Genomic DNA, 26,671 nt, shown 5'->3' with positions numbered 1-26,671 from the left:
AAGTTTGCCAAGTGACAATGAAAAGACAGCAGCCAAGTCAAGGACAGAGGAGCTGAGCTGAATCACCAGACGGTGGGACAAAGCAGTCCAGCTTCTCCCCGCCCTCTGCTTCCATGGGAACTGGGTCCAGCCTCCTCAAGGGCCTTCCTGACAGCTCCGGCCCTGCCCTCTGCCCTCTGGGTCCCTGCAGCACTCCCTGGCCAAGCTCCTCAAGTAGCCCTTGCTTGGTTAACGGGCAAAATGCACCACAGCCAACTGTGATTTTCAGGGGAGGGAGGGCCTGTCTGACACTGATTCCAGGTGCTGTGCAAGCACTCTAAAATGTTGAGGAGAGGCTTCAGAGAGATTAACGCAGCACGACCATCATCGGCGGAGCCGGGCCATATGCCACGGTGGCCAAGATTTCCACTGCAACACTGGTCTCACACTTCAACCATGACCTTCATTCATGTATATATATGTAAGAGCTTAATTGGGATATAATTCACATGCCATGACATTCACCCTCTAAAACATACAATTCAGTGATTTTTAGTGTATTCACAGAGTTTTGCAGCCACCACCATTTCCAGAACATTCTCTCACCCCATAAAGAAACCCCATCCCCGTCAGCAGTCACGCCCTGCTCTCCATTCCTCACTCTCTGCCCGGGCAATCAGTCATCTGCTGTGTCTCTAGGAATCTGCTGTTCTGGACATTTCACAGGGATGATACAATACTTGGGCTTCTGCGTCTGGCATCTTCCACTGAGTTTCACGATGTTTCCCAGGTCTATCCCTGCTGCAGCGTGGAGTGGCATGCCATTCCTTTTCATGGCTGGCTAATATTCCATGCAATGGATGGACCACATTTTGTTTACCCATTCATCGCTGGACAGCCATGAAGGTGGTTTCCACCTCGGGGCCATAATAAACGACGTTGCTACAGACATTTGTGTACAAGGTTTTGTGACGACATGTTTTTCTCTTGGGCGACTCCTAGGTGTGGAGCTGCTGGGTCACAGGATAACTCTGTGTTTCACCTTTAAAGGAACTGCCGGACTGTTTCTCGGCGGCTGCTCCATTTACATTCCTCCTAGCCGTACAGGAGATCTCCAATTTCTCCACATCCTCACCAATGCCTGTGAGTGTTCATCTGTTTATTCTGCCACCCTGGTGGGTGTGAGAATTCTGCCACTCTAATGGGGACAAACGCAGCTAGAAGTGATCCCGGGGAGTGACTGTTGGCCCCGTCAGTAAGAGGGTGACAGAAGCCGCGGGCTCGGCCTTACCAGATGGGCTGCTGCTTCAGGTGCGTGTACAGGTAGATCTTCTCCCCCTTCTTTTTGTCCTCGGGGCTGTACACGGTCACTGCAGGAGGAGAGAGAAAGGCTGAAAGCAGCTCTGGTTGCGCACCCACTGTTGGCAAACTCCGGGTGACAGCCTCCCAGCAGCGTTTCTCCTCGTATGTCAGAGAAACACGTGGTGCAAACCCCACCATGGCTTTTCTGCTAGCCATAGCCAGTAACGGTGCTATTCCCACCCGGCAATAAGGACTTCTTCTGAGGGATGGTTCCGTAGCATGGCCACAGCCCCTCGCGGTAACCCTTAGCCTTCCTGGGATTAAGGAATTTAGTTCCTCCTTAGAAAAGTGGCTCTTCCACAGAAACTCAGTGAGAAAATACAGACCACGGGAGCTGGGAAGCAACTGGGGCATCACCCAGGGCAAGGTTCCCGTGCTCCATGGGGGCAGGAAAGCCCCAGAGGCCGTGCACCTGCTTGTGTGCTGGCTGAGGGGGTATGTGTCGGGCGTCTCCTGCTGGTGCCTGGGCAGACTCACCAGCCCTGGGCCGCTTCTCCTGGGGTTTGCTCTCATCTTCCCTGAGGGAGAGAAGACACCGTGATGACAAATGCGACTCACACCACACTTTCTCAACTCAAAGACACTGTTGTATACTTCTCAGGTGGGACTGGGTACATTTAATATGGCTTGCTCTGAAAAGCCTTTTATGAAATCAAGGCTCTATTTGTCAACTGCCAGTGTTTCAGAATTCAGGAAATGTGGCATTGAGGTTTCTTTGTCATTTTCTCTGAATCCAAAGCTGAATGGGGTAGAGGAGGAGGCCAAGGCACCTGGCTGTGGCCCAGCCATGAATGGGAACAGGGGGACTCCGGGGGCTCCCTCTGGCTGCCACATCGCTCTTCCTTGTGGAAGTCATAGCTTCTATGAGTTCTACTTCTGATGTGCCCGTCCCCAAAGCATTCCTCGAGTGCCTGTCAGAGCCCTGCTCTCCTGGGGACAGTGTTTTTTCTCCTGCGACTCAAGACCGTGTTCCACAAACACTCACTGTTGGTCCAGCCAGGGGATGGAGGGGACAGGGGAGACAGAAGGGAGGGCTGCAGTTCCCTCTGCCATCTGACAATCCCTTGGGCTCCTCATCAGTCCCAGAGAGCGTGGCCCCCAGGGACATCCCTGCATGTCAGTGGGGGGCTTGGCTTTGTAGAACACAGCAAGCTGTGGGGGCAGAAGCGGCTGGGCAGTGCAGTGTTCCTGACAGTCTCTGGGCCTCACCCGCACCCTCCCTGCTGCCCCCGCCCGAGCTCCACACCAGCCTCTCCCCAAGTCCCCTGCAGGTGGGAGGGACCCCAAGACCACATGTACTCGTTCCTCCTGGCCAGGGGCCCCTTCAGCTTGGTCTCCAGCCCTCCGAAGAAGCCCTTGACATTCTCAGTCCTGGCCGAGGTGTTCTTTAGCAGCCGCTCGGCGATGTCCTTCTTCTCGGCCAGCCAGCTATTTGCGGATTTCAGGTAGGAGTCAATGCTGCCCGCGGGCTTCTCCCGGGACTCCGGGGGCAGCAGCTGCGGTTTTCCTTGGATGAGAGAGGGAACAAGATGAGGCCAGTGAGGCTGGGGTATGCGCCTGCTAACTGCAAGGCCTAGAGGGAACCCCGCAGGGGTGCTGTGCAGTGGGGATACAGAAGCCTCCCTCCTCAGCCCAGGACAGAGGTGGTGCAGGCTCAGCCCGCCCAGGATGAGGAAGTGGGGGCCCTGCTCCCTGTGAGCCCCCCCAGCACCTGCTGTGCACAGAGAAGCCACTAAGAGCAGGGAGGGAGTAAAGTAGACGCAGGCAGGAGCCACGCCCAAGTGGCAGGGTCTGCAGGCAGGCGAGGGCAGAGGCCCGACCATGCCAGTGCCAGGGAGGCAGAAGCCAGCTGGGCACCAGGCCCCTGGAATGGGAGTGCAGAGACAGTGGGCGGGGGGGGGCTGGAAGAGAAGCCTGGGCAGCACCCAAACTCCCTTAGCCAATGGATGGACATGAGGCCCTGGCGCCCCCACAGGATGAGGCATCCCCATGGGCCTCAGTGCCCACTATGGGTCAAAGGCCCTCTGCAGGCCCCAGTGGGGTGTCCTCGCTAGCTGAGGCCGCTGTGGGTAGCCCTGTCTCAGGAAGCAGCGTCTATTCATTATGTGTCTATCCGTTCTTCAAAAAGGAGGAGCCACAGGTTGTACTGGGGGTTCCCACCCCACCCAAAGCAGCCGACGTGTGGCCTGGCAGGAAGGGCCTGCCCACTGGTGTGGCTGGGACACCAGCCATGGCAGCTGGACCAACTGAACTGAGGGGTGTGGAGAGGATGGCTGTGGGAGGGGGAGGGGATACATACACCCCAAGAGTGAGCAAGCGGGTCCTGAGAGAGGACAGCATGGTAGGCCAGGGCCTAGCACCTCCCTGACCCGCCTCCACTCCACATGGAGGCTTCCAGCAACCTTCCACTTATGGTGGCCTGAATGAGTCCTGTTGCTGCAGCCCAAGGAGACTCATGCAGGAAGCCCTTGAGCTCCAACGTACCACAAAGTCCCAGCGCAATGAGACGGAAGAGATGTCCTAGCCTCAGCATCAAGAACAGTCCGCACTCCTCATACGCCACCTCCAGCCCATCCCTGGGCACTCTCTGCAGCTTCAGATCCTAGACTGCTCCTCCCCACCACCCTCCAACAACCAACTGTGTCTTGTTTTGGTAAAACATAAAACTGGTATCTTCACATCCAGCAGTTCCTGTCCCCACCATGAAACGTCCTGCCTAGCAGGTTTCTTTTCTCATCTCCTACCAGCTTGGGAGTTTCCTTTACACCCTGGTCAGTCAACCTACCGCACCAGGAGAGTTTCCTTCGTACCCTGGGCAACCTCCTGCCCCACGATTCGGACTGTGTTTTCTCTGAAGTCTCACTCCTCCCTAACATCAGCTTCCTCTGTTCTCTGGAGGCCCCATAGCTTTTGCTTTTAATCATGAAGAAAGCTTCCTCTGACACCACATTATCAGCTGACGAGCCTCAGGTTTCCGTGGGTGAGCCCCACATCAGCCCACCCATGTCTTACCGATGTGGTAGTAGGTGAAGCACATGGTCATGAGGTTCTTGGCAGGCCCAAAGTCATCCATCTGATGACACCTGAAACAAGAGGCAAGGCTCACGGCTAAAGATCGCTCCACCTGCTTCTCCCTGCCAGTCGCTCAGACATCACTGAGACACTTGACACATGCGTCCCAATTAATATCTTCCCCACTGGAGACGCACAAAACAATCTCCCCGAGTTCCACTAGGAGAGCTACACATAGGCACACGGCCTGGGACTGATTCTGAACGGGAAGGAGTTTGTGGTCTGCCTGCCCGGCTTCTTTCACTGGAAAGGTGAAAGCCCAGGCCTGGGAAGCTCAACTTGACGCCCAGGAGCAGAGCCAGGATGAGAAGCCAGGCCTCAAGTCTCAGTGCAAGCCCGTGGCCCAGGCCACCCAGCCCTCCAGCCCTTGCTTTCTCGGGAATTAGCAGTAAGTTGGATGACCTTCCCCGCATCCCTGGTTCTCAGGCTCGCGCCAACAGCATCGGCAGTGGGGCATCAGGAGGTGGAGCCTCTGATTCAGCAGGTCTTGGTCTTGGGTCGGGCCATTCCTTTGCATTGTAGGTTTCTTTGCCTTTCTATCCTGATCCCTTTTAGACTTTTCTTTCCTGTTTAGGTTTTAACCTTGGACAATTATTACTTTACAAGTCAAAAGAAATTATCTAGACAGTGGGATTAAAGGCCATTTTTATCTTTTTATATAAAAAACTAATCAACTAAACTAGGAATAAAACTATAAAAGACTAAAAGTAAAAACTAACTTTTTACTTTAGATGTTTAACAAACTAAAGATTATAAAACTAAAAAATCCCAAACTGTCTAAATATTGAAAGGTTTTGTTTCACTTTGTTTTTGCAACTATACAAACATATATATGTTCAGGCACCAAGTGATGGCAAGAATTTTTGTGTTTTGGCAGGTTTGGGACTTTAATCCCCTCCCTCCCCAACGTTACTTACGTAAGACAAAAAACTCAAAGGAAAATGGAGAATTACTTTTAGCCTAGTGCAAATTAAAAAAAAGAAAGAAAGAAAATGGAGAATTAGAAATATGCAAAATGGGAATTCACGAAAATGCCTAGGACTGCAAATGTTGGAAATTGAAGTATCTTAATTGCATGAGAGAATGTTTCATAAAAGGCAATCTGGAGGGCCTGTTTTAAACCACTGCCCTCTTGGCCGAAGGTGAGGGCTCACTCAACCTCTTTCAGTGGTTTCTTAGCCCTCCCCTGGCCAGCTCTGAAGGCCAGACCTCAGAGGGGAAGTGGATCTTGGACTTGGGGTATCCTGAGCAAGAGCTGGAAAAATAGGGATACTCCTTTTGTTGGTCTTCTTCCAGTATATGCCCAAGTTCAAAGAGAAAGAGAGAAAGTGGAGAGACATGAAGCAGGAGAACTGGGACTCAAGAGAGCAGGCTGGGTGTGCTGCTTCATGCCTGTAATCCTCGCAATTTGGGAGGTTGACGAAGGAGGATCCCTTGAGCCCGGGAGTTTGAGACCAGCCTGATGACTTCATCTCTACTAAATATATACGTGTGTGTGTGTGTGTGTGTATGGAATATGGCCAGGTGTGGTGGCTCACTCCTGTAATCCCAGCACTTTGGGAGGCTGGAACAGGTGAATCACTTGAGGTCAGGAGTTCGAGACCAGCCTGGCCGACATGGTGTAACCCCGTCTCTAATAAAAATACAAAAATTAGTTGGGCGTGATAGTGCGTGCCTGTAGTCCCGGCTACTCAGGAGGCTGAGGCAGGAGAACTGCTTGAAAACCCGGGAGGCGGAGGTTGCAGTGAGCTGAGATCCCACTGCACTCAGCCTGAGTGACAGAGCAAGACCCTGTCTCAAAAACAAAAACAAAAACAAAAACAAAAACAAAACAAAACAAAGAAACGACTCAAGAGAGCAGCCATCTTTTGGTTGGGAGACAAGGAAGTAAAGGAAGGATATTTTTCAGGCCTGGAAGGACAAAACAAAGGCAGTGATGTGAGAAGGTGGCGATGGGATGAGCCAAGGACCAGGAGAGGACGTGGGGCCCAAAGCAGGGGCTGCTTGGAGGCCTTCTGCAGGAGATGAGGATAGTGCGGTGCAGATATGCCCAGATCAGGGCTCCCAGCCCCAGAATCCTCCTCTCGAGGCTCCAGGTTGGTGAGGCCACTGCCCAGCCTCCCCAAGGCCAAGAGGCATCCCCTCCATTTCACACCTTGGAGGCATGAAGCTGGTCTGGTGACCTCAGAGAGCCATGCTCCTGAGAAGGGAGTCTATGCCTCTGGGGTCTGGCTCCCTAATCTCACATGAGCGGGAGCAGAGATGAGACTGGCCCTAAATCTCCAGCTGGCAGCCATACCCTTTCCACCACCCCTCACCGCCTACCAAGGGCTTCCTGTGATAAAAAGCCCCAGCAATGACTAATCAGTGTTCGCAGGGAAAGCTACACTCCTCCCAACATATCATTAAGTGTTTATTTGCTGGTAGGGTGGGCCGTTGATTTTGAAGTACTTTACAATAGGAACTCGGGAAAGTGCCAGATCTCCCGAGGAGGGTAGGGCCACAGTACATCATCACCACCTGGCCCTGAGGACCCGCACAGAGGATGCTCCTCACACCCAGCTGCAGCCCTCTCATTCGCTGCCAGCTAAGGACTGCCAGCCCTGCTCCCGTGAGATGGTGGTCACGACTGTGCCTTTTAGCTGAATGCTGGGCGTAGCAGAGCAATTGCAACCTGATGACTAGTGTGGATATGGTTCGCAGCTGGGTTATGACACGGCTGGGTGGGGAGGGAGGCAGGGAGGGAAGAGGAGCTTGCCAGGACAAAGGCTTTGTGCAATGGCATTACTTACTCAAACAGCACCACTGCAAAAGACTGCACCAGGCGGTAGAAGGTTGCCTCTGAGACACACTTGGAGTTGCAGCGCTGTCCAGAAAGAGGCCAGACACATCACTGAGGTTCAGGGCAACACACGCAGCACTCAGTGAAGCTGCAGGCTTTCCACTCTCAGTGTTTCCAAATGCAGCTGGGATGGGGGCCCAGGATGGCTGCTGCCTCTGCACCGTAGAACCCACCCCTCCTGCCAGGACCTGGGCAGCGTGCAGCCACCTGCACCCAACCATCACTGGGCAGGGCACATGCAGGGGTTCCCCTTGGTGTCCTTCCCAGATTTTTAAAAGTAGGAAATTCATACACACCCACACACAGAAAGGTACCCCACAACGACAACACTGGCTGTTCCCAAATTGTGGATTTGTGGGTAATTAACTTCTCTTTGCTCATCTGCATTTTCTAACTTTTCCATGAAAAATAAATTATTTGCACTAAAATACTTAAAAACTAAAAACTTAGACCACTCAGGAAAAAAAAAAGAACCTATTGGATATTGACAAAATTTAATTCTTTTCCAAACTTTGTTAATATATTTTTCTTCACATGGCTGTCATGGTCTTGAATATTTTTTGTTTTTTTACAAAAAACCGAGTATTTTGGGTTAATAAAAATACGCACGCACATAACTCGCATGCTTGCCTTTAAAACAATGAGCTTTTCTGGAATTTCATGACGTTGAAAGCCCAGTTTCTTACTCTTTCCCTTGAAGTGCGACATCCAAATGAGCTACTTCCTGTTCCTCACTATTCTTTTTTAATTTTTAGAGATGGGGGGTGGGGGGACCTCACTATGTTGCCCAGGCTGGTCTCAAACTCCTGGGCTCAAGCGATCCTCCCACCTGGGCCTCCAAAATTGCTAGGATTACAGGTGTGAGCCACTGTGCCCAGACTATCTCTCACTGTTCTAAACACTCCTTTTTGGAATATTTTTGGGTAAGTTTTACTTTTTATTCTGTTGGGTCCTTTCCCTTGACTTTTTTCTCCAGAGCGTCATTGTAGGATAAAGTCAAATTTGTTATGCTTCACTAGATTCTTCCTTGAGAGTAAACGCCCATCCTTCCCATCACCTCACCCTTACCTGGGCACTCACGTATCGAGCAAACCACTCTCGGCCTTTTCCATTTTCACTGCTGCAGTACTCTCCAAACTTGGCTTTCTCCTCCTGATCCAAGTCCTCCCTAAAAAAAAAAAAAAAAACAGAGGAAAAAAAAACCCTTTTCAATCCCCTGGAGCAATAGGGGAAGAGCAAAGAGAAAGAACTAACGAAATATTGCTCCCCAGCCAGGCACAGACCCCGACTCCCATCAGCTCATCTCAGCCTCCAGGCGGTCCCATGAGGAAATGGTGTTACTATTATTTTGAAGGCGAGGAGCCTGGCTTGGAGAATCACATGCCAGCTTGAGAGTGGCGAACCAGAGTTCCATCCAGGCTTCCTGCTTCCAAAGCCCATGTCCTTCCCCCGCCCCTCCTGACCCCTGCCTGGGGAGGTCTGAGCCCGGATAAGGGACGAACCCTAAGAGGTCTTGGTTCTCCAGCTCTCTGACTTCCCACTAGTTTTTGATGCTGAAGTCAGCATGGAACCAGCCCCTGAATTTAAGACGTCCTGAATTTGCTCTGTGTCAGCATACTGACGCCAAGGTCTGATGCCAAGAAGAAAACCATCTCCCACGTATCAGCGGGACGCTCGCTCATCCCTCTGCACTTCTCGAGCGAGGCTGCGCATGGTCCAGGCCATCCCCTGCTGTGTGTGACAGGGATGGAGACCGGGGACCTCCACCTCTGTGTCGCCAGCACTAGGATGGATAACATGTTCACATGATTTCAGGCCACTTCTCATCACTCTTTGTAAGGGGCCAACACTCTTTCCCAAATTTAAAGACTCAAAAATGGAGCAGAAGGCTGAAGATCACTTGGCTTATGCAATCTTCATTTATGTTTTGTAGAAAACATCTCGGTCCTTATTTACTCTAAATTCCAGCATCAGATGAAATATGTGTATCTGCAGGCTTTTGCAGTAATTTCTGGAAGGCTTGTGAAGACGCATCTGACTCAGGTGTCCACATTCCGTATTGCTGACAGGCTACTGCAAATAGAGGCTGGCTTTCATGGCAAATGAACAAACTTCTGGGTGTTTTCCCCTTTTCATTAACCGGGCTGTGCTCACAGAAAGCGCACCCATCTCAGTGTTGGTCAAACAAAACAAGTAGGAAGCTACAACTGCTCTCCTAAAATGCATTCAAATGAAACATAAATGCATTTTTATTTATTAATTTTTTTTTGAGACGGAGTCTCACTCTGTCTCGCCCAGGCTGGAGTGCAGTGGCGCAATCTCAGCTCACTGCAACCTCTGCCTCCTGGGTTCAAGTGATTTTCCTGCCTCAGCCTCCCAAGTAGCTGGGATTACAGGCATCTGCCACCACGCGCAGCTAATTTTTGTATTTTCAGTAGAGATGGGGTTTCATCATGTTGGCCAGGCTGGTCTCAAACTCCTGGCCTTAGCTGATACACCTGCCTTGCCTCCCAAAGTGCTGGGATTACAGGTGTAAGCCACCCTGCTCAGCCCATAAATGCATTTTTAGACAGTCAGATACTTAGATTATCATATAACGGTTCTGTTTTCTAAACACATAGAAAACTGAGGCTGGGCCGGGCGCGGTGGCTCACGCTTGTAATCCCAGCACTTTGGGAGGCCGAGGCGGGCGGATCACCAGGTCAGGAGATTGAGACCACAGTGAAACCCCGTCTCTACTAAAAATACAAAAAATTAACCAGGCATGGTGGCGGGCACCTGTAGTCCCAGCTACTCGGAGAGGCTGAGGCAGGAGAATGGCGTGAACCCGGGAGGCGGAGCTTGCAGTGAGCCGAGATCATGCCACTGCACTCCAGCCTGGGCGACAGAGCGAGACTCCGTCTCAAAAAAAAAAAAAAAAGAAAACTGAGGCTGGTCTCCATCAAATGAAAGGCACCCATGAATAAGGCGGAAGTCAGCCCTTGACAGTTTACACATGCAGGACTCAAATCACAGTGGAAACAATGGACTCTGCAGAGTAAAAGGCAAAATTTCTTTTCTTTTCTTTTTTTTTTTTTTGAGACAGGGTCTCCCTTTGTCACCCAGGCTGGACTGCAGTGGTCCGATCACAGCTCACTGCAACCTAAGCCTCCCTGGCTCAATTGATCCTCCCACCTCAGCCTCCTGAGTAGCTGGGACTATGGGTGCATGCCACCATGCCTGGCTAATTTTTGTGGTTTTTTTTGTAGAGAGGGGGTTTCACTATGTTTCCTAGGCTGGTCTCAAACTCCTGGGCTCAAGCGATCTACCCGACTCAGCCTCCCAAAGTGTTGGGAATACAGGTACAAGCCACTGAGCCTGGCCACAAATTCTAATTATGTTAATGAAACTGGAAAACTTTCCCTCAAGCCAGTGCCTCTTCGACGCTGATGTGTATCAGCTGTCTACTGATCTTGTTAAAGGGCCCGTTCTCACTCAGTGGGGCCAGGCAGGGCTCAAGACTCTGCATTTCTCACAAGCTCCCAGGAGATGCCAATGCTGCCGGCCCACACACGACACTGCAGCAAGACCATCCTTATCTAGTGTGCTGCTGTGAATGGTGGAAGATCCACAATCCACATCTGAACCCCATGGCTCCAGGGTCTGTGTGTGTCCTCCTCCTCGTGGCTGAGATATTTACAGGCAGTGAACCGGGGTTGGGACACATCAGGCTGATGCACAGATTCCCGCTTCTCAGTGGACGTCACAGCCCCACACTCTCCCTTCCTGCTGCGGCAATTGTCAATACTCCTTATTTTACCCTTAAGAACCACAAAAGAACGGCCATCCAGGGAAGGGCCCCATGCAAACAGCTGCTTCAGAATCAGCTGCTGGCCAGTGTGGTGGTTCACTGCTGTCATCTCAGCACTTTGGGGGGTCGTGGCAGGAGGACCTCTTAAGGCCAGAAGTTTGAGGCTGCGGTGAGCTATGACTGCACCACTGCACTCAAGCCTGGGTGACAGAGTGAGACCTTGTCTCCAAAAAGAAAAAAAAAAACACACAAAAAAATGAGCTGGGCATGGTGGTGTGTACCTATAGCCCCAGCTAATCGGGAGGCTGTGGTGGGAAGATTGCTTGAGCCCAGGAGATGGAGGCTGCGGTGAGCCATGATAGTGATGCTGCACTCCAGCCTGGGCAACAGAGTAAGACCCTGTCTCTCTAAAAAAGAATCTACTCCTTATGAGCACACCAGTATGGGTAACCACAGCTTTATTATCTTACGTTGCCTCTATATTTAATTTCACTGAATCATTGCAACCTCTTAGCCAACTATAGCTGTGACAAGGAGTGCTAGGCAGTGGCTAGCCTACAGATGCTCAGATGGTCCCACAAGCAGAACAAGTGCCCCTTGTGTTTAGCAACAATGAGGTGAGACAAGCATCGGCGGAGTGAGAAGAAAGAGACAGTCCCTCCAAAGCCTTGTTTAAGGATGCATTGATGGCCAGGTGTGGTGGCTCACGCCTGTAATCCCAGCACTTTGGGAGGCCAAGGCAGGCGGATCACTTGAAGTCAGGAGTTCCAGACCAGCCTGGCCAACATGGTGAAACCTCATCTCTACTAAAGATACAAAAATTGGCCGGGTGTGGTGGCTCACGCCTGTAATCTCAGCACTTTGGGAGGCTAAGGCGGACAGATCACAAGGTCAGGAGATCGAGACCATCCTGGCTAACATGGTGAAACCCTGTCTCTACTAAAAATACAAAAAACTAGCCAGGCGTGGTGGTGGGCACCTGTAGTCTCAGCTACTCAGGAGGCTGAGGCAGGAGAATGGTGTGAACCCGGGAGGTGAAGCTTGCAGTGAGCCAAGATCAAGCCACTGCACTCCAGCCTGGGCCACAGAGCCAGACTCTGTCTCAAAAAAAAAAGAAAAAAAATTCAAAAATTAGCCAGGCGTGGTGGCGCACGCCTGTAATCCCAGCTACTTGGGAAGCTGAGGCAGCAGAATCGTTTGAACCCAGGAGGTGGAGGTTGCAGTGAGCTGAAATCGTGCCACTGCACTACAGCCTGGACGACAGTGTGAGACTCCTTCTCAAAAAAAAAAAAAACATAATAATGCGTGGATAAAATTCAGGAACAACATGCACTGGAAAATAAGAGCTCAGCCGGGTATGGTGGCTAACGCCTGTAATTCCAACACTTTAGGAGGCTGAGGCGGGTGGATCACATGAGGTCAGGAGTTCGAGACCAGCCTGGCCAACATGGTGAAACCCTGTCTCTATTGAAAAAACAAAAATTAGCTGGGCATGGTGGCGGGTGCCTATAGTCCCAGCTACTCGGCAGGCTGACAGGAGAATCACTTAAACCCGGGAGGCAGAGCTTGCCTTAAGCTGAGATTGCACCACTGCACTCCAGCCTGGGTGACAGACCCAGACTCTGTCTCAAAAAAAAAAAAAAAAAAAAAAAAAAGAAAAAAGAAAAGAAAATAAACAAAAAGAAAATAGTGGAGCTCACAGGGATGATGGGGACCTGTGATCTGGGCACTCTGGAGCGCGTCCCTCAAGGGATTCTCTGCATGGTTGCCCTTCCAAATAACCTGGGAGCCGCACATACTTTGACGGTGGGCCTAACCCGACAGAACTGATATAATTGGTATGGAGTGAAGTCCAGGCTCGGGTATTCTTTAAACGTTCCCCACATGGCCCTGCATTCAGCATGGAGTGGAGTGAGGCCCCTGCAGTGGCCACCCCTGGCTGATGAGGAAATGGGAGCTCTGGCCCCAGGTGGCACCCTTGGGAAACGCAGAGCCAAGTGCAGGAGGCGAGTCCCCTTGGGCCCTGTGGCCACGCCAGGCTGTCTCGTCCACACAGGCCCCTTACCCTCCAGAGAAGATCTTCTCCACGTAGCCACGCATGAAGTCTCTGAGTGCCAGGGTCTCTTCATCCTGGGTAGACTCGGTGCTCTGGCTGGAGGAGAAGGACTCGTTGGAGGAGGAGCGGCGGTCTTGGTCCCAGGACGGGTGCGAGGGCGACTCGCCCACGTCATTCTCACTGTCTGCAGACTCAGTGGTCTCACTCTCTGACGCAGCGTCCCCCAGGAAGCCATCGCCGTCCTGCAGTGCAGGGGGTGGTGCCTCCCGGGGAGAGGAGGTGGGTGCCTCAGGCCCAAAGTCGATTAGCGAGCCCACGGGGACCTCTGGGGTCTCCATAGCTCAGGGGAGCTGCTGGTGAGGCTGCCTGGAGGGGAGCCCAGCAGCCTGGTGTCCCAGGTGCGTTAGTAGGAGCCCACCAAGCTCACAAGTTGCCAGTAACTGCCGGCCACCAAGAATGAGTCCTTCACAGCAGCTCACCTGGCCCTACGGCATCTAGAACGGAAACACAGACACAGACATTAGCGCCACTCCTCGCCAGAATCCAGACCTAGATCACACACTCCCCGTAAAGAGAAGAACCTCTGCTCTTCCGGAATTTGGGGTGCCTCTTTGCCATCATCTTCCTACCGTCCACTTTACTGTTCAACACCTGGTACATGGTAGGTCCTCAAATAAATACTTGTTAAATAAATGAACAAATAAACACTGAAATCAGGATTTCAAACTGTCAGGGCACTGCCTCTGCTGGCCTCCTCCCCACTCCAGCCCCAAGACTGAGCCCATCACCAGGACAGAAAAGGCCCATCCTGGGCTAGAAACGGAGGATCACCAGGGACAATCCACCTGCTCGCTCGCTGTCACTGGAATCGGTGGCTACGGAAGAACCTCCCTACTGAGCAAGAGACACCTCACCTCCTGGGCTCCAACCTCCTCCTTCCTGGCTCTGTTCTCGTCAAGAACATTCCCCGACTGTCAGAGGTCTATCCCGTCTCAGCATCCTTCTCAAACCCTATGATGCTTGCTAAGCACAACATTTGCCATCTGGACCTGTCCCCTCTCCCAGCACTGCAGTCCCCCTGGACAACGACACACCCCTTGGCTCCTCAGGCTGGGCAGCCCTCTCCCTTCTCCATTCCCCAACTTTTTCCTCTGTCATTCCCACCCTGGAGTTCTATTCACCCCTCGAGCCCCTGCCTCGGCCACGTCTTCTGAGAAGCTCCACTCTGTTCCTATGCAAAATGAATGACTGACTCCTCTGTGAGCTCCAGCATCTTATTCAGCCTCATTCATCATTCTGCTTGCGTTACTGACAGACACCAGTATCTCTGTTTACCCGTAAAGTATACGCCCCTCCAGAGGGACCATGCCCTGGCACCACTGTAGCCATGCTGTGCCCAGCGAGGACTCCTGACTACGTACATGTGTGTTGTGTGCTTGCTGAACGAAGGAACAGACCGGATTGCGAACATGCTCACAGGGTCAGGGGAGCTGGCTACGTAGGTCACAGGGTGGCAGAGCTGGGATTTGAATCTTCCCTTCTAACCCAGGCCTCCTGACTGCTGGTTTAGAAGGTGCCGGGGAACCTTCCTCACCTGTACAGAGGCAGACAGCTAAGTGGGAAGGAGACGCCCTCCTGACAGCCCCTCAGAGCAGAGCACACCTCTAACCTCAGCCCTGTCCCTGTTAGACCCCAAATATCTAGGACAATGCCTGCCAGTGAGGTGGCTGTGAAACCGCTGAACTGAACGCATCTTCAGATGACAATTCAATAGCAGAATGGCCTTTTCTGCCTCTTAAGAGCTTAATGCTCACTCATCGATGATGGATTCCTCCAAATTCTACAGCCTCGGATATTTTTAAATACCCTGAGTCAGAAAGAGAAAAGGCTGGTTCCAGGTCACCAGCGTGGTGATAGGCATGTTCAGGGGAGCCCCGCAAAGCAGGCCTCGGTCCAGAAGAGAAAAGCATAAACCTCAGCTCAGTAGAACTTTCCAGGCCAGGACAGCACCAAGGACTCTGATGAGCTCAGAAGGCAGTGGCTACAGCTCAGGGAGCTGGAGAGCAAGGAGTGGCCGGTCGGGGTCTCCCCTCGCCAGCTGCGTCCCCGGCCAGGGCCCCTACTCTCTGATGCGTACTCCTGGCCGAGGCATCAAGATTGGATCACAAACCCAAGGCCCTTCCACAAGCGCATTCTCACTCACCAAAGAACAGAAAACCACACACACAGTAACATGCCTGGCATGAAAAATGGAAAACCGCACACTAGAAAAATGTTTACAGTAAATACAGTAGGAACATTAAGCTAGTGGTGTCTGTATTACAAATTCACACAACTCTAAAAAGTCTACATTCTAACAGCTATACAAACCACTCAAATAGGCAAGGCACACAACAGGAAATACAATTATAAGCCGGGTGCGGTGGCTCACGCCTGTTATCCCAGCACTTTGGGAGGCTGAGGCAGGTGGATCACCTGAGGTCTGGAGTTCAAGACCAGCCTGGGCAACATGGTGAAACCCCATCTCTACTACAAATACAAAAATCAGTCAGGAGTGGTGGGGTGTGCCTGTAATCCCAGCTACTCAGGAGGCTGAGGCAGGAGAATTGCTTGAACCCAGGAGGTGGAGGTTGTAGTGACCCGAGATGGTGCCATTGCACTCCAGCCTGGGTGACAGCACAACTCTGTCTCAAAAAAAGAAAAAAGAAATACAATTATTAAAGGCGTAGACAATTCTTCAACCCATACTAATAACCACAATATAAATATGCAAATTAAAGCCACGAGGTACCATCCTATACTTCTAAATTAGCAAAAATTTAAAAACTATCTAAATACTGGTAAAGTTATGGTAAAATTAACATTCTCAAACATTGCTGGAATAGGGATAGATAATACTTCAAAAGGCAATTTCTATCATTCTTATTTTTCTCTCTTCTAATTCAGGAATTCAAATGCTTGGAATTTATCCTAAGAAAATAATTCAAAACGCTCAAAAAGTTATACAGAGAAAAATGCTCACTGCAACAGTATTTATAATTCTGATTAACCGGGGAGGGGGGTAGAAAAAATACCTAAATATAGTAAAATGGGCCAGGCGTGGTGGCTCATGCCTGTAATCCCAACACTTTGGGAGGCTGAGGCGGGTGGATCACCTGAGGTCAGGAGTTCGAGACCAGCCTGGCCAACATGTTGAAACCCCGTCTCTAATAAAAATACAAAAATTAGCCAGGCATGGTGGCGCATGCCTGTAATCCTAAACACTTGGGAGGCTGAGGCAGCAGAATCGGTTGAACCTGGGAAGCGGAGGTTGCAGTGAGCTGAGGTCAGGCCACTGCACTCCAGCCTGGGCGACAGAGCAAGACTCCATCTCAAAAAAAAAAAAAAAAAGTAAATAAATAAATACAGTAAAATGGTAAATACATGTTAAAAAGTTGCAGTAGTGATCAGCGTATGATACAATTTAGAAAACGTTCACTTTCTAGTGAAGTAAACAGAATATTCTTTGTTCAACCAAGGTTTACTGAATGCTCCTGCTTGCCACCCCCTGTTCTGAGTGCTGGGAATACTGAATGAGAGAAATTTAATTTTACTCTAATTACAATCATGTATACGTACGCAAAAGCAGTGGGAAAGAATGTAGAAATGTTTGGCGGCGCTAGCATAGGGGTGATTTCCTCTTTCATTTTGTTCATTATCCTAACACTGCATGGCAAACATTCACAGTTCAGAGGGAAAAAGGAAACAAGTCACTGTCTCTGGAAGCCGTTCAAGCAGTAGCAGGGCCATGTCTCTCTGCCCACACATAGGAAGTTCAAGATCAAGCGGGGGCCAGGCGCAGCGGCTCACACCTGTAATCCCAACACTTTGGGAGGCCGAGGCGGGTGGCTCATCTGAGGTCAGGAGTTCAAGACCAGCCTGGCCAACATGGCGAGACCCTGTCTCTACTAAAAACACAAAAATCAGCCGGGCATAGTGGCAGGCGCCTGTACTCCCAGCTGCTCGGAAGGCTGAGGCAGGAGAGTCGCTTGAATCTGGGAGGTGGAGGCTGCAGTGAACTGAGATCGTGCCTCCGCACTCCAGCCTGGGAAGCACAGCAAGACTCCATCACAACTAAATCAATCAATCAATCAATCAAACTGGACGATCGTGGCTATTTCTGATCCAGCCTCAGGCACTCTTGGGCCGTTCAGATGCTCTCACGAGTTACCCTCTCCCAGAAGCCCTGAGTGCTGGGTGCCGCCTTCCTCTGTGGGCTCAGCACGGAGGCAACAACATCACAGGAGAGGCACAGAGTGAGAGGAAGCAGATGGGTGGCAGGAGGGCCGGTCCTGCACGCCAACGGCTGTGGCATGCACCACCCCTGTCCCCGGACCCCTCAGCTCCGGGATCTCAGCTGTCTGGGGCTCGCTCACAGAGCTAAGATGTCACAGCAGTGACTGTGTGTGGTCATGGCAGGGGAAGCAACCCCACCCTCTTCCTCCAGGAAGGAAAGGTCACTGTGGGCCTCTAGGCAGGACAAGGTCATGGCCACTCTCACATTGCAGGGTCACAATCTTGGCCAGCTGGCGAAAACAGAGGAGGTGGTCCAGCAAGGAGCCACACTGTCCCTGCTCAGAGCCAGCCCGGTGCTACCATTTGGGAATGTAGACCCAGGAGTATCAGATCTTCTACAGGTTTCTAAGGAATGCTGAAAACCTGTTACATGAAATCTTCTGATTTTTCAACACTGGCAACTAATTTAAATTTATTTCAAAACACTTTGGGAGTAAAAAAACCCATCTGTGGATTGCATCCCAGCCCATCTGCTTTGTTCTAAATTCAAGGAGGTAATGAGGCCCACTGCAGGTCCCCAGACTCTGAGAAAACGCGTTTTTGGCCACAGGGGAATCTGTGTCACTGGAGATAGGAACATGCTGGCCCGCGGGCCTGAAGCACTGCAACCCCTCTGCGGTTACACTTTGCAATTCGCGTCGTAGGCCCCATGATGGAGGCTTCCACCAATCAAGTTAGGCTAAAATCCTAAGTCAACCTGTACCTTCCAAAACCCTTACGAGATTCTGCAAACATCCATTCATTCTGCACACATGTACTGAGCATCTACTATGCACCGGTTACTGTGCAAGGAGCTAGAAATGAAGCCATGAGTGAGACTTTATGGCCCATATGTGTGTGTGTTTATGGGGCGTGTGTGTGTGTGTGTGTGTGTGTGTGTGTGTGTGTGTGTTTACGTACGTACCAGGGGCAGGGGCACGTAAGGGGTACGAGGGGAAGATAAGAGTTAATAGAATAAAAAACCAAACAAGAGCTTCTGCAGCACTAAGTGCTACAGAGATGATCTGAAGGTAATGGTCCTGAGAGGGCTGAGAAGTGGCTTCTTTGGACGGGGAGGTTGGGGAGGCAGATCTCTGAGCTGAGATGGAAAGAGGGAGAACCAGCATTGAAAAGGCTTGAAGGTGACCCAGGCAGAGGGAACACGAAGCATGCAGGCCCTAAAGTAACCACTTTAGAAAGTTCAAGAACTGGGAAGGCCGATGAGGCCGGGGAGCCACCACTCATGGGAAAAGAGGCCACAGCAGTCTGTATTCTGGAGGGGGTTTCCTAACCTCCTGCTGCAACCCCTTCCGCCCCACTTCCCCCATCGCTTCTTCCCACCCTGCAGCCTCCAGCTGTAGAAGGAACTCACGAGATTGCCCCAGTGTGGCTGCTCCGCCACTTCCCCCACGGAGCTGTGCTCACACTGATTTCCCCAACATCCCGGAACAACCAGAGCTGTGGCTTCTCCAGCAGGTTGGCCTTGGGCAATCAGACAAGGGCTCCCTGCGGGGAGAATCTGGAACTTTCTGTAAGCCTGCCCCTTCCCATCAACCTCAAGACACTCTTCTCTTTCAGTGTCCCCAAGAACTCCCAAATGTGCTGCTCCTCTCACCCAGAGTGTGCAAAACCTCAGGCAACACACAACACACACACATCACATGCAAGTGCACCTGGATTGTCTCCCCTGTCGAAGCCGCAGTAAGGCAAGGTGGGTAGAGGCCAGGAAGAGACAGGGCAAGGAACCTGAACACAGGTCAGCTGGAGAACCAGGGCTCCTGATCCCCCCTCATCCTCACCTCTTACAGTGACATCTCAGATGCTTGAGGAGGCATTTCTAGATGTGGAATTGCTGGCCAAAGGCTGTGCTCATTATTAAGGCTTGTGATAGAAATCACCAAATTACTTTGCCAAAAGTCTGTCTGCAGCAATATATACTTGGTGGTCTTTTACCCGAAACTTTTCTTTCTTTTTTTTTTTTTTTTTTTTGAGACGGAGACTCGCTCTGTCGCCCAGGCTGGATGGAGTGCAGTGGTGTGACCTCGGTCACTACTACCTCCGCCTCCTGGGTTCAAGCAATTCTCCTGCCTCGGCCTCCCAAGTAGCTAAGAGTACAGGCTCCTGCCACCATGCTGGGCTAATTTTGTATTTTTAGTAGAGATGGGGTTTCACCATGTTGGCCAGGTTGGTCTCGAACTCCTGACCTCAGGTGATCTACCCGCCTCTGACTCCCAAAGTGCTAGGATTACAGGTGTGAGCCACTGGGCCCAGTCTTTTTCTTTTTTTTTCCTTTCTTTTTTTTTTTTTTTTTTTTAGATAGGTTCACACTGTTGCCCAGGCTGAAGTAGAGTGGTGCAATCTCGGCTCACTGCAGCCTCGACCTCCTGGGCTCAAGTGATCCTCCTGTCTCAGCCTCCTGAGTAGCTGCGACTATAGGCATGTGCTACCACAGCTGGCTAACTTATTGTTATTATTTGTAAAGGTGAGGTCTCACTATGTTGCCCAGGTTTGTCTCAAACTCCTGGGCCCAAGCAATCCTTCCAACTTGACCTCCCAAAGTGCTGGGATTACAGGCTGAGCCACCGTGCCTGGCCTGAACCTTCGTTTCAACTGTAAGGTGGAAACATCACTTAACTCCAGCCTCGGAGCTGGGGTCCCTGGGTTTTGCTCCTGCTGTCCGTGAAGGGTGCTGTGCAGGAAAGGCAGGTGCACTGTGCAGATGGGGCACCGGGACCCCGAGACACCACCTGTGTCTGAGGGAGGCCTGAACTTCCCTCCTCTCCACCCCTGACTAAGGTACCTAGTTTGCCAACTCCATGGCAGCCCAAACAAGGAAAAATGTGCCTCTTCGTCCTTGAGTCTCAGCTCCATCACAAATCAACCTAAGAAAGCCAGGCACCGTGGCTCACGCCTGTAATCCCAACACTTTGGGAGGCTGAGGCAGGAGGATCACCTGAGGTCAGGAGTTCGAGACCAGCCTGGCCAACATGGTGAAATCCCATCTCTACTAAAAATACAAAAATTAGCCAGGCATGGTGGTGCATGCCTGTAATCCCAGGTACTCGGGAGTCTGAGGCATGAGGATCGCTTGAGCCTGGGAAGGGGAGGTTGCAGTGAGGTGAGATAGCGCCACTGCACTCCAGCCTGGGCAACAGAATGAGACTCAGTCTCAAAAAACAAAACAAACAAACAAACAAAAAATCAAACTGGGAAATCATTTGAATCTGTACCCTAGTTTCCTCTTTGAAAAATGTGAAGGAGAATTGCTCTTTTCTCTAATCAGTAGGATTATCACAGTAAGTGACACACGACATGAAGGGCCTTAGAAGAAACACTTTGGGTTAACAGGTTATGGTCCTCCCAGCTCGAAGGGCGAAGCTGAAGATCTTCCCTGGCCGTGCTAACATGAGACAGCTCAGAGGAGAAATTAATGACCCTATTATCAGAGTAGTTCATACCTTTCAAAGAGCAAAACTATACAAAAACATTTCATTCTGAACAACTTCACACCGCTGAGGCAGTATTATTGCTTTTACACCCAGTTTAGAGATGAGAAACTTGGGGCTGGAGGAGAGGGGTGTGTGCGGGGACCACCTCCAGGCAGACCTGGCGTCTGATAGCATCTTAAGCATCATGTTCGTACTCGGGCACCCCACTCTTTTCTGGAGCCACCTTAGCTGGATACTGCCTCCTATGACTAGAGGAGACAGCCTGGCTCAGGGGGAACCCCAAATCCTCACTGCATGAGGCACAGCTTAAGGGGCTGAGAATGCTTTTAACCTAGGGTTGTGGTTCCCAAACTGGCACCAGGGCACCCCCAGAACACCTAAGCAAACTTATAGGGGCACCACAGGATAGATCAGTTTTTCGAGGGAAAAACAGCAATACTGGATACCTGCAAGACAGCACATTACTATTTTGAAGCAGTTCACTTCTACCATGACGTCATGTTTACATGTCTTTTGATGACACCCTATCTGAGCCAAAAAGAGACTTTTGGCTGTTTGGGGCTACTAGGCAATAGTTGGTCTAACAGCTGCTCCAACAGTCCATGTCAAGTCACAGGAAATGTCAACGTCCTTTTAGATGTGTGTGTCTAAACCCAATGTCAGTGTGTTTGGGTTGCTGTCCAGACATAGATTTCTACTCAGTCAATATGGATCCAGAGCAAGTACGAGACAGTGGAATCAACCAAATTCATTATTGCAGTTGGGCAGTGGATTTCGTTGAGTTTCTTGGCAGACAAAGCAAAAAAGAAAAGCATCCTTGCTCATAAAATTCTCTTGATCTGACAAATTCATCTGCAGAGTAGCTTTCTGCAGGTACTAAATTTGGAAACGCACTTGTCAGGAGGGTCTTCATATGCAATGACACTGATTACTGTGATGACAAGGTCTCTAACAAGGTCTGTAAAAGGTACAGGGATGTTGAAATCAGCATTTCTTTCTCTTTTTTTTTTTTCTTGGTTTTTTTTTTTTTGAGATGGAGTTCCGCTTTTGTTGCCCAGGCTGGAGTACAGTGGAGCAATCTTGGCTCACCGCAACCTTTGCCACCCAGATTCATGAGGTTCTCCTGCCGCAGCCTCCCAAGTAGCTGGAATTACAGGCATGCACCACCCCACTCGGCTAATTTTGTACTTTTAGTAGAGATGGGGTTTCACCATGTTGATCAGGCTAGTCTTGAACTCCTGACCTCAGGGATCCACCTGCTTCGGCCTCCCTAAATGCTGGGACTATAGGCATGAGCCAATGCGCCCGGCCAAAACAGGCATTTCTTTAAATGACTCTCAAAAAATCTGAAGGCATACATGAAATCAATTTGGTACAGGTATTTGTCTGGCTGGATCCCGCTACTAGGTGAAGAGAAGAGCTCCCTGATACGTGAGGCATGACAGTGAACATGCCCGTGAGAGTGCCTCTCCTCCAATGCCAAACGCATCATTAGGGCTTTTGACAAGTGTCGGACCACAGACCATTCATGCTTGAATTCTCTGAAGAGGGCCTGAAGTGCCAAGGTTCTGATTTGATAACCAAAATAGCATCCACGTGCTGTAGTCAGCGGGGAGGGAGAATTGTCATTCTGCTGTGAACATAAGAGCCTGGCTTTATTCCCTCAGACGCAGACAGCAGCAGCACCTTAGCCATCTGCAGGGGCTACTCCTGTGGGGAGCACTGCCCAGTAAACACAAAAATGTTGGGGTCACCAATGAGGAGGGCAGTGGGGGCAGCTCCAGCCCACACCAAGCTGTGTGCAGACACACCAGGTCCCACACAGAATGACCTACTCACAGGTGCTGGCTTGAAAGAGGCAGCCTCAGCACCACAGGAAAGGTAAAAAGAGAGAGAGAGAGAAAAAAAAAAAGAAAAAGAGGCAGCCTCTTCAACGGAGATCCTCCAAACCAGGCACTGGCATACCGGCTACGCTGTGGCTGACTGTCCCTCTTTGCAGCCCAGGACTGAAGATCTCAGTACAATACTCCACCAACACAACTTCCCTGGGAGTCAGGAGTCGTGTGTGTTTTCTTCACTGCAGTATTCCTGGGACTGGAACAGGGCCAGGCCCATAAGAGATATTCAGTCAATGTGTTTTGGTTGAAAACTCACAGTGCCAGCAAAGGCGAGCTCCACCCAAACGGGCTGCATCTGAACTGCTCCTTCCTCCACACCTGCCGTAGTCTGCAAGATCAGCTGCAGAGTCCAGCCACTGGGGTCCTAATCACACCACACACTTCCTCCCGTCGCCCTGCATACTCGCTGATGGGGGAGAGACAGCTTAAGGAAGACTGTCAGGAAAATGCCCTGCTGCTGATTTTATTTTGTAACTGAAAGGAGAAAAAACTATATGATCATTTACTGCTCTTTTGATCAATAAAATGAATGAGCCTGGACTCTACGCCATTCATCTTGGCTGCATGAAAGCGTACACGGCACAATTCCTGACCACAGGGGGTTTACAATATAACCCAGGAGGCAAAGAAAAACCCATTCAACAACTCAGCTGACTCGCAAACAAACATGCTTTCTATGGAGGTGCTATGTACACAGCACTCTGCAAACAAGAGCAACTGACAGACTCAGTCTTCAGACACTGTACACCCAGCAGGAAGAATAAGACAAGTATCTCGGCTGGGTGCAGTGGCTCCTGCCTGTAATCCCAGCACTTTGGGAGTCTGAGGCAGGAGGAGCTCTTGAAGCCAGGAGTTCATGACCAGTGTGGGCAACAAAGAGAGACCTTGTCTCTACAAAATATTTAAAAAATAATTAGCCGAGCATGGTGGCATGCACCTATAGTCCCAGCTGCTGGGAAGCTGAGGCATGAGGATCCCTTGATCCCAGAAGTTCAAGGCTACAATAAGCTATGATCACGCCACTGCACTCCAACCTCGGTGACCGAGTGAGACCCCACCTCAAAAAAAAAAAAGACAAGTATCTAAATAATTGGGCAGTCAAGCAGAGGGGGCCAGCACTGTAACCAGTGAACAAAGGGCTCTCGGCGAGCGGGGCTCGGAGGAATGCAAGAGCACACCCAATGGCAAGGAGATTCTCAGGGAAGGCTTGGGGAACTGTGTGTTGGAAGGCTGGGTAGGTTTTAAGTGGAGCCGGGAAGGGAGGCTTTCCTGGAGACGGACCCACATGAAGAAAGTCAGGCATTTCCCATAGAGTGGGCTGTGAAGCTGCCCTGGCTCCCTCTGGTTGCTGTTCTGTGGAATGGAAACAGCTACTGCTACAGTGTAGTATGACAGGGAACTTACTGACTGGCTTCTCCTGAACCTAACTTGCAGGGTGTTTGAAAGACTTCTCATGGCAGTGTTGAGAGGGGACCTCAGAAAGGCGGGCTTTTCTAACACTGTCCTATTGGAAGGAGCAAAGGGTGGGAGGCTTAGGAAGGCATGGGTCCAACGGCAGTTTAGGATCCATGTCTGGGATCCTGGATCCCCACCGCAGACCCTCATGCCATCCATCACAACCAACTCCCAGCTATCCTGACTTCAAGGTGCCTGCTGGCATGTGCTTGTCACATGGACAGGAGAAACTGCTGGTTGTGGCTTCCAGGAGGGTCTGGGCTGAACCAGAGGCACAAACAAAGCACAGAACCATTTAGAGTGCAGAGAAGGGCTGAGCTGCGGCACTGGCAAGGCCAGGATGGGGACTGGGGGAGAGACGGGAGGGAAAGAAAAAGCACAGATTACTCCACAGCACCACCCAAGCACCAGCTTAGAGGTTTGAGTGGGCCCGAGAGCCCACGCTTGGGAGGCTGGCTCTGAGCACTCGGCTGTCACACTGATGAATTACAACTCACAGGCTTTACAGATGAACTCTCTGAATCACGATTTCTCATCTCTGAGAAAACCAAGATAACAGGCTGGGGGAGAGGTGAGAAGAAGGGCAAATGGAAACCTCATTTCAAAAGGAGAAGGTTGTGGATTCTGTGCAACAGATTAAGTAAGATATCCATGTCAGGTAAGTATCTAGAAAGAGGTTACTAACACGACACTCTGCAAGCACTAAGAAGGGGAAGTGGTGAGGGCTGAGGTCAGGAGCTGGTGCCAGACTAAGCCCTGCAGTTGTTTGTGTGTGTTTGTTACAGACTCAGAGATCATGGAGATTGTCCTGTCCTATAGAACAGTACACTGACTTTGAGCAAGGGACTTCGCTTTCACTTTCTGTCTTTGAAGACGAGGCAGAAAAACATGGCCTAAACAATATGTAATTAGATGGATTTAGAAATACTGTATTTCATTATCCTAAAATGCATCTTATTTTCTTTTGCACTTCAAGATATCTGAAATCAGATGTGTCTTATCACTGTTTCAAGCAGCCCATCATGGTACTGTCTATAGACAAGAGTGGACACTCCTTTTCTATTTTTAAGCAATCAAACAAACAAACAAACAAAACACAAAAAGAGGCTGGGGGCGGTGGCTCATACCTGTAATCCCAGCACTTTGAGAGGCCAAGGCGGGAGGCTCACTGCAGTCCAGGAGTTTGAGACCAGCCTGGGCACATAGTGAGACTCTGTCTCTACAAAAAAATAAACTAAATTAGCTGGGTGTGGTGCCACACACCTGTGGTCCCAGCTACTCGGGAGGCTGAGGTGGGAGGATTGCTTGAGTCCAGGAGTCAGAGGTTGCAGTAAACCGAGATTGTACCACTGCACTCCAGCCTTTGTAACAGAGAGAGACCCCATCTCAAAAATAAAATGAAATACAGAAAATACATAAATCATAACGATGCCGTTCAATGAACCCTCAGAAAATGAATATGTCCATGCAGCCACCACCCGCACCAGGACGTACAACATTGCCATCCCCTTTAGGCCTCCCCAAAGGTAAACGGATGGCGCATTCTGGGAAGGGCACACTGCTGGCGACAGGATGATACTGTACAGAAACATGGATTTTGGCTGGGCGCGGTGGCTCACGCCTGTAATCCCAGAACTTTGGGAGGCTGAGGACGGTGGATCATTTGAGGTCAAGAGTTCGAGACCAGCTTGGCTAACATGGTGAGGCCCCATCTCTACTAAAAATACAAAAACGAGCCAGGTGTGGTGGTGCGCACCTGCAATCCCAGCTACTTGGGAGGCTGAGGCAGAGAACTGCTTGAACCTGGGAGGTGGAGGTTGCAGTGAGCCGAGATGTGGCCACTGCACTCCAGCCTGGGCAACAGAGTGAGACTCCACCTCAACAACAAAAAAAAAAAAGAAAAAAAGAAACACATATTTCAACAGCACTGAGACAACTTCAGAAATATGGGTCTTTGAATGTGAAGAAGCTTTCAAATTATTTTAACAAATTTATTTTGCTTATATTTTCTTTATTATGGACCAAGGTGACACATAACAATCTATGTCTAAGTAATTCTAAAAGACGTTCTTTCAATAAGGATAGAATAAAAATTCTAAGTGATAAGAAAATGTGTAATAGTGTAAATGGCAGTGTTTAATCTTATTTTTGAGACAGGGTCTCACTGTCACCCAGGCTGGAGTGCAGTGGCACAATCACAGCTCACTGCAGCCTCCACCTCCTGGGCTCAAGTGATCGTCCCACCTCAGACTCCCTAGTAGCTGGGACTACAAACATGCAGCACCACACTCAGCTAATTTTTTTTTTTTTTTTTTTTTTTTGAGACAGAGTCTTGCTCTGTCGCCAGGCTAGAGTGCAGTGGCATGATCTCAGTTCACTGCAAACTCCACCTCCCGGGTTCAAGTCATTCTCCTGCCTCAGCCTCCTGAGGAGCTGGGACTACAGGCGCACGCC

The 26,671-nt window shown here is 50.5% G+C and overlaps 1 protein-coding gene across 6 annotated transcripts in view; it reads right to left on the bottom strand.

Moving 5' to 3' along the window:
- KIAA0513 (KIAA0513 ortholog) overlaps positions 1 to 26,671 on the bottom strand; it is a 68,784-nt gene that overhangs the window by 14,278 nt on the left and 27,835 nt on the right. For 4 of the 6 annotated variants that reach the window (XM_055299768.2, XM_055299772.2, XM_055299770.2 and 1 more), the window contains exons 2-8: positions 13,111 to 13,595; positions 8,324 to 8,423; positions 7,206 to 7,279; positions 4,354 to 4,424; positions 2,641 to 2,848; positions 1,819 to 1,859; positions 1,271 to 1,349 (exon numbers count right to left, since the gene is read on the bottom strand). In XM_055299768.2, coding sequence (XP_055155743.1) covers positions 1,271 to 1,349; positions 1,819 to 1,859; positions 2,641 to 2,848; positions 4,354 to 4,424; positions 7,206 to 7,279; positions 8,324 to 8,423; positions 13,111 to 13,439 — 902 coding nt within the window. In that variant the 5' untranslated portion in view covers positions 13,440 to 13,595. Of the gene's footprint in view, positions 1 to 1,270; positions 1,350 to 1,818; positions 1,860 to 2,640; positions 2,849 to 4,353; positions 4,425 to 7,205; positions 7,280 to 8,323; positions 8,424 to 13,110; positions 13,596 to 15,576; positions 15,786 to 25,344; positions 25,437 to 26,671 lie in introns of those variants that run through there. The other 2 variants (XM_063612511.1, XM_055299769.2) reach the window with 2 other exon arrangements.

Source organism: Symphalangus syndactylus, chromosome 11 (genome assembly GCF_028878055.3).
Source record: "Symphalangus syndactylus isolate Jambi chromosome 11, NHGRI_mSymSyn1-v2.1_pri, whole genome shotgun sequence".
Classification (NCBI taxonomy): domain Eukaryota; kingdom Metazoa; phylum Chordata; class Mammalia; order Primates; family Hylobatidae; genus Symphalangus; species Symphalangus syndactylus.
Note: the sequence above shows the minus strand (reverse complement) of the source record. Positions and strands in the feature narration are given on the sequence as shown.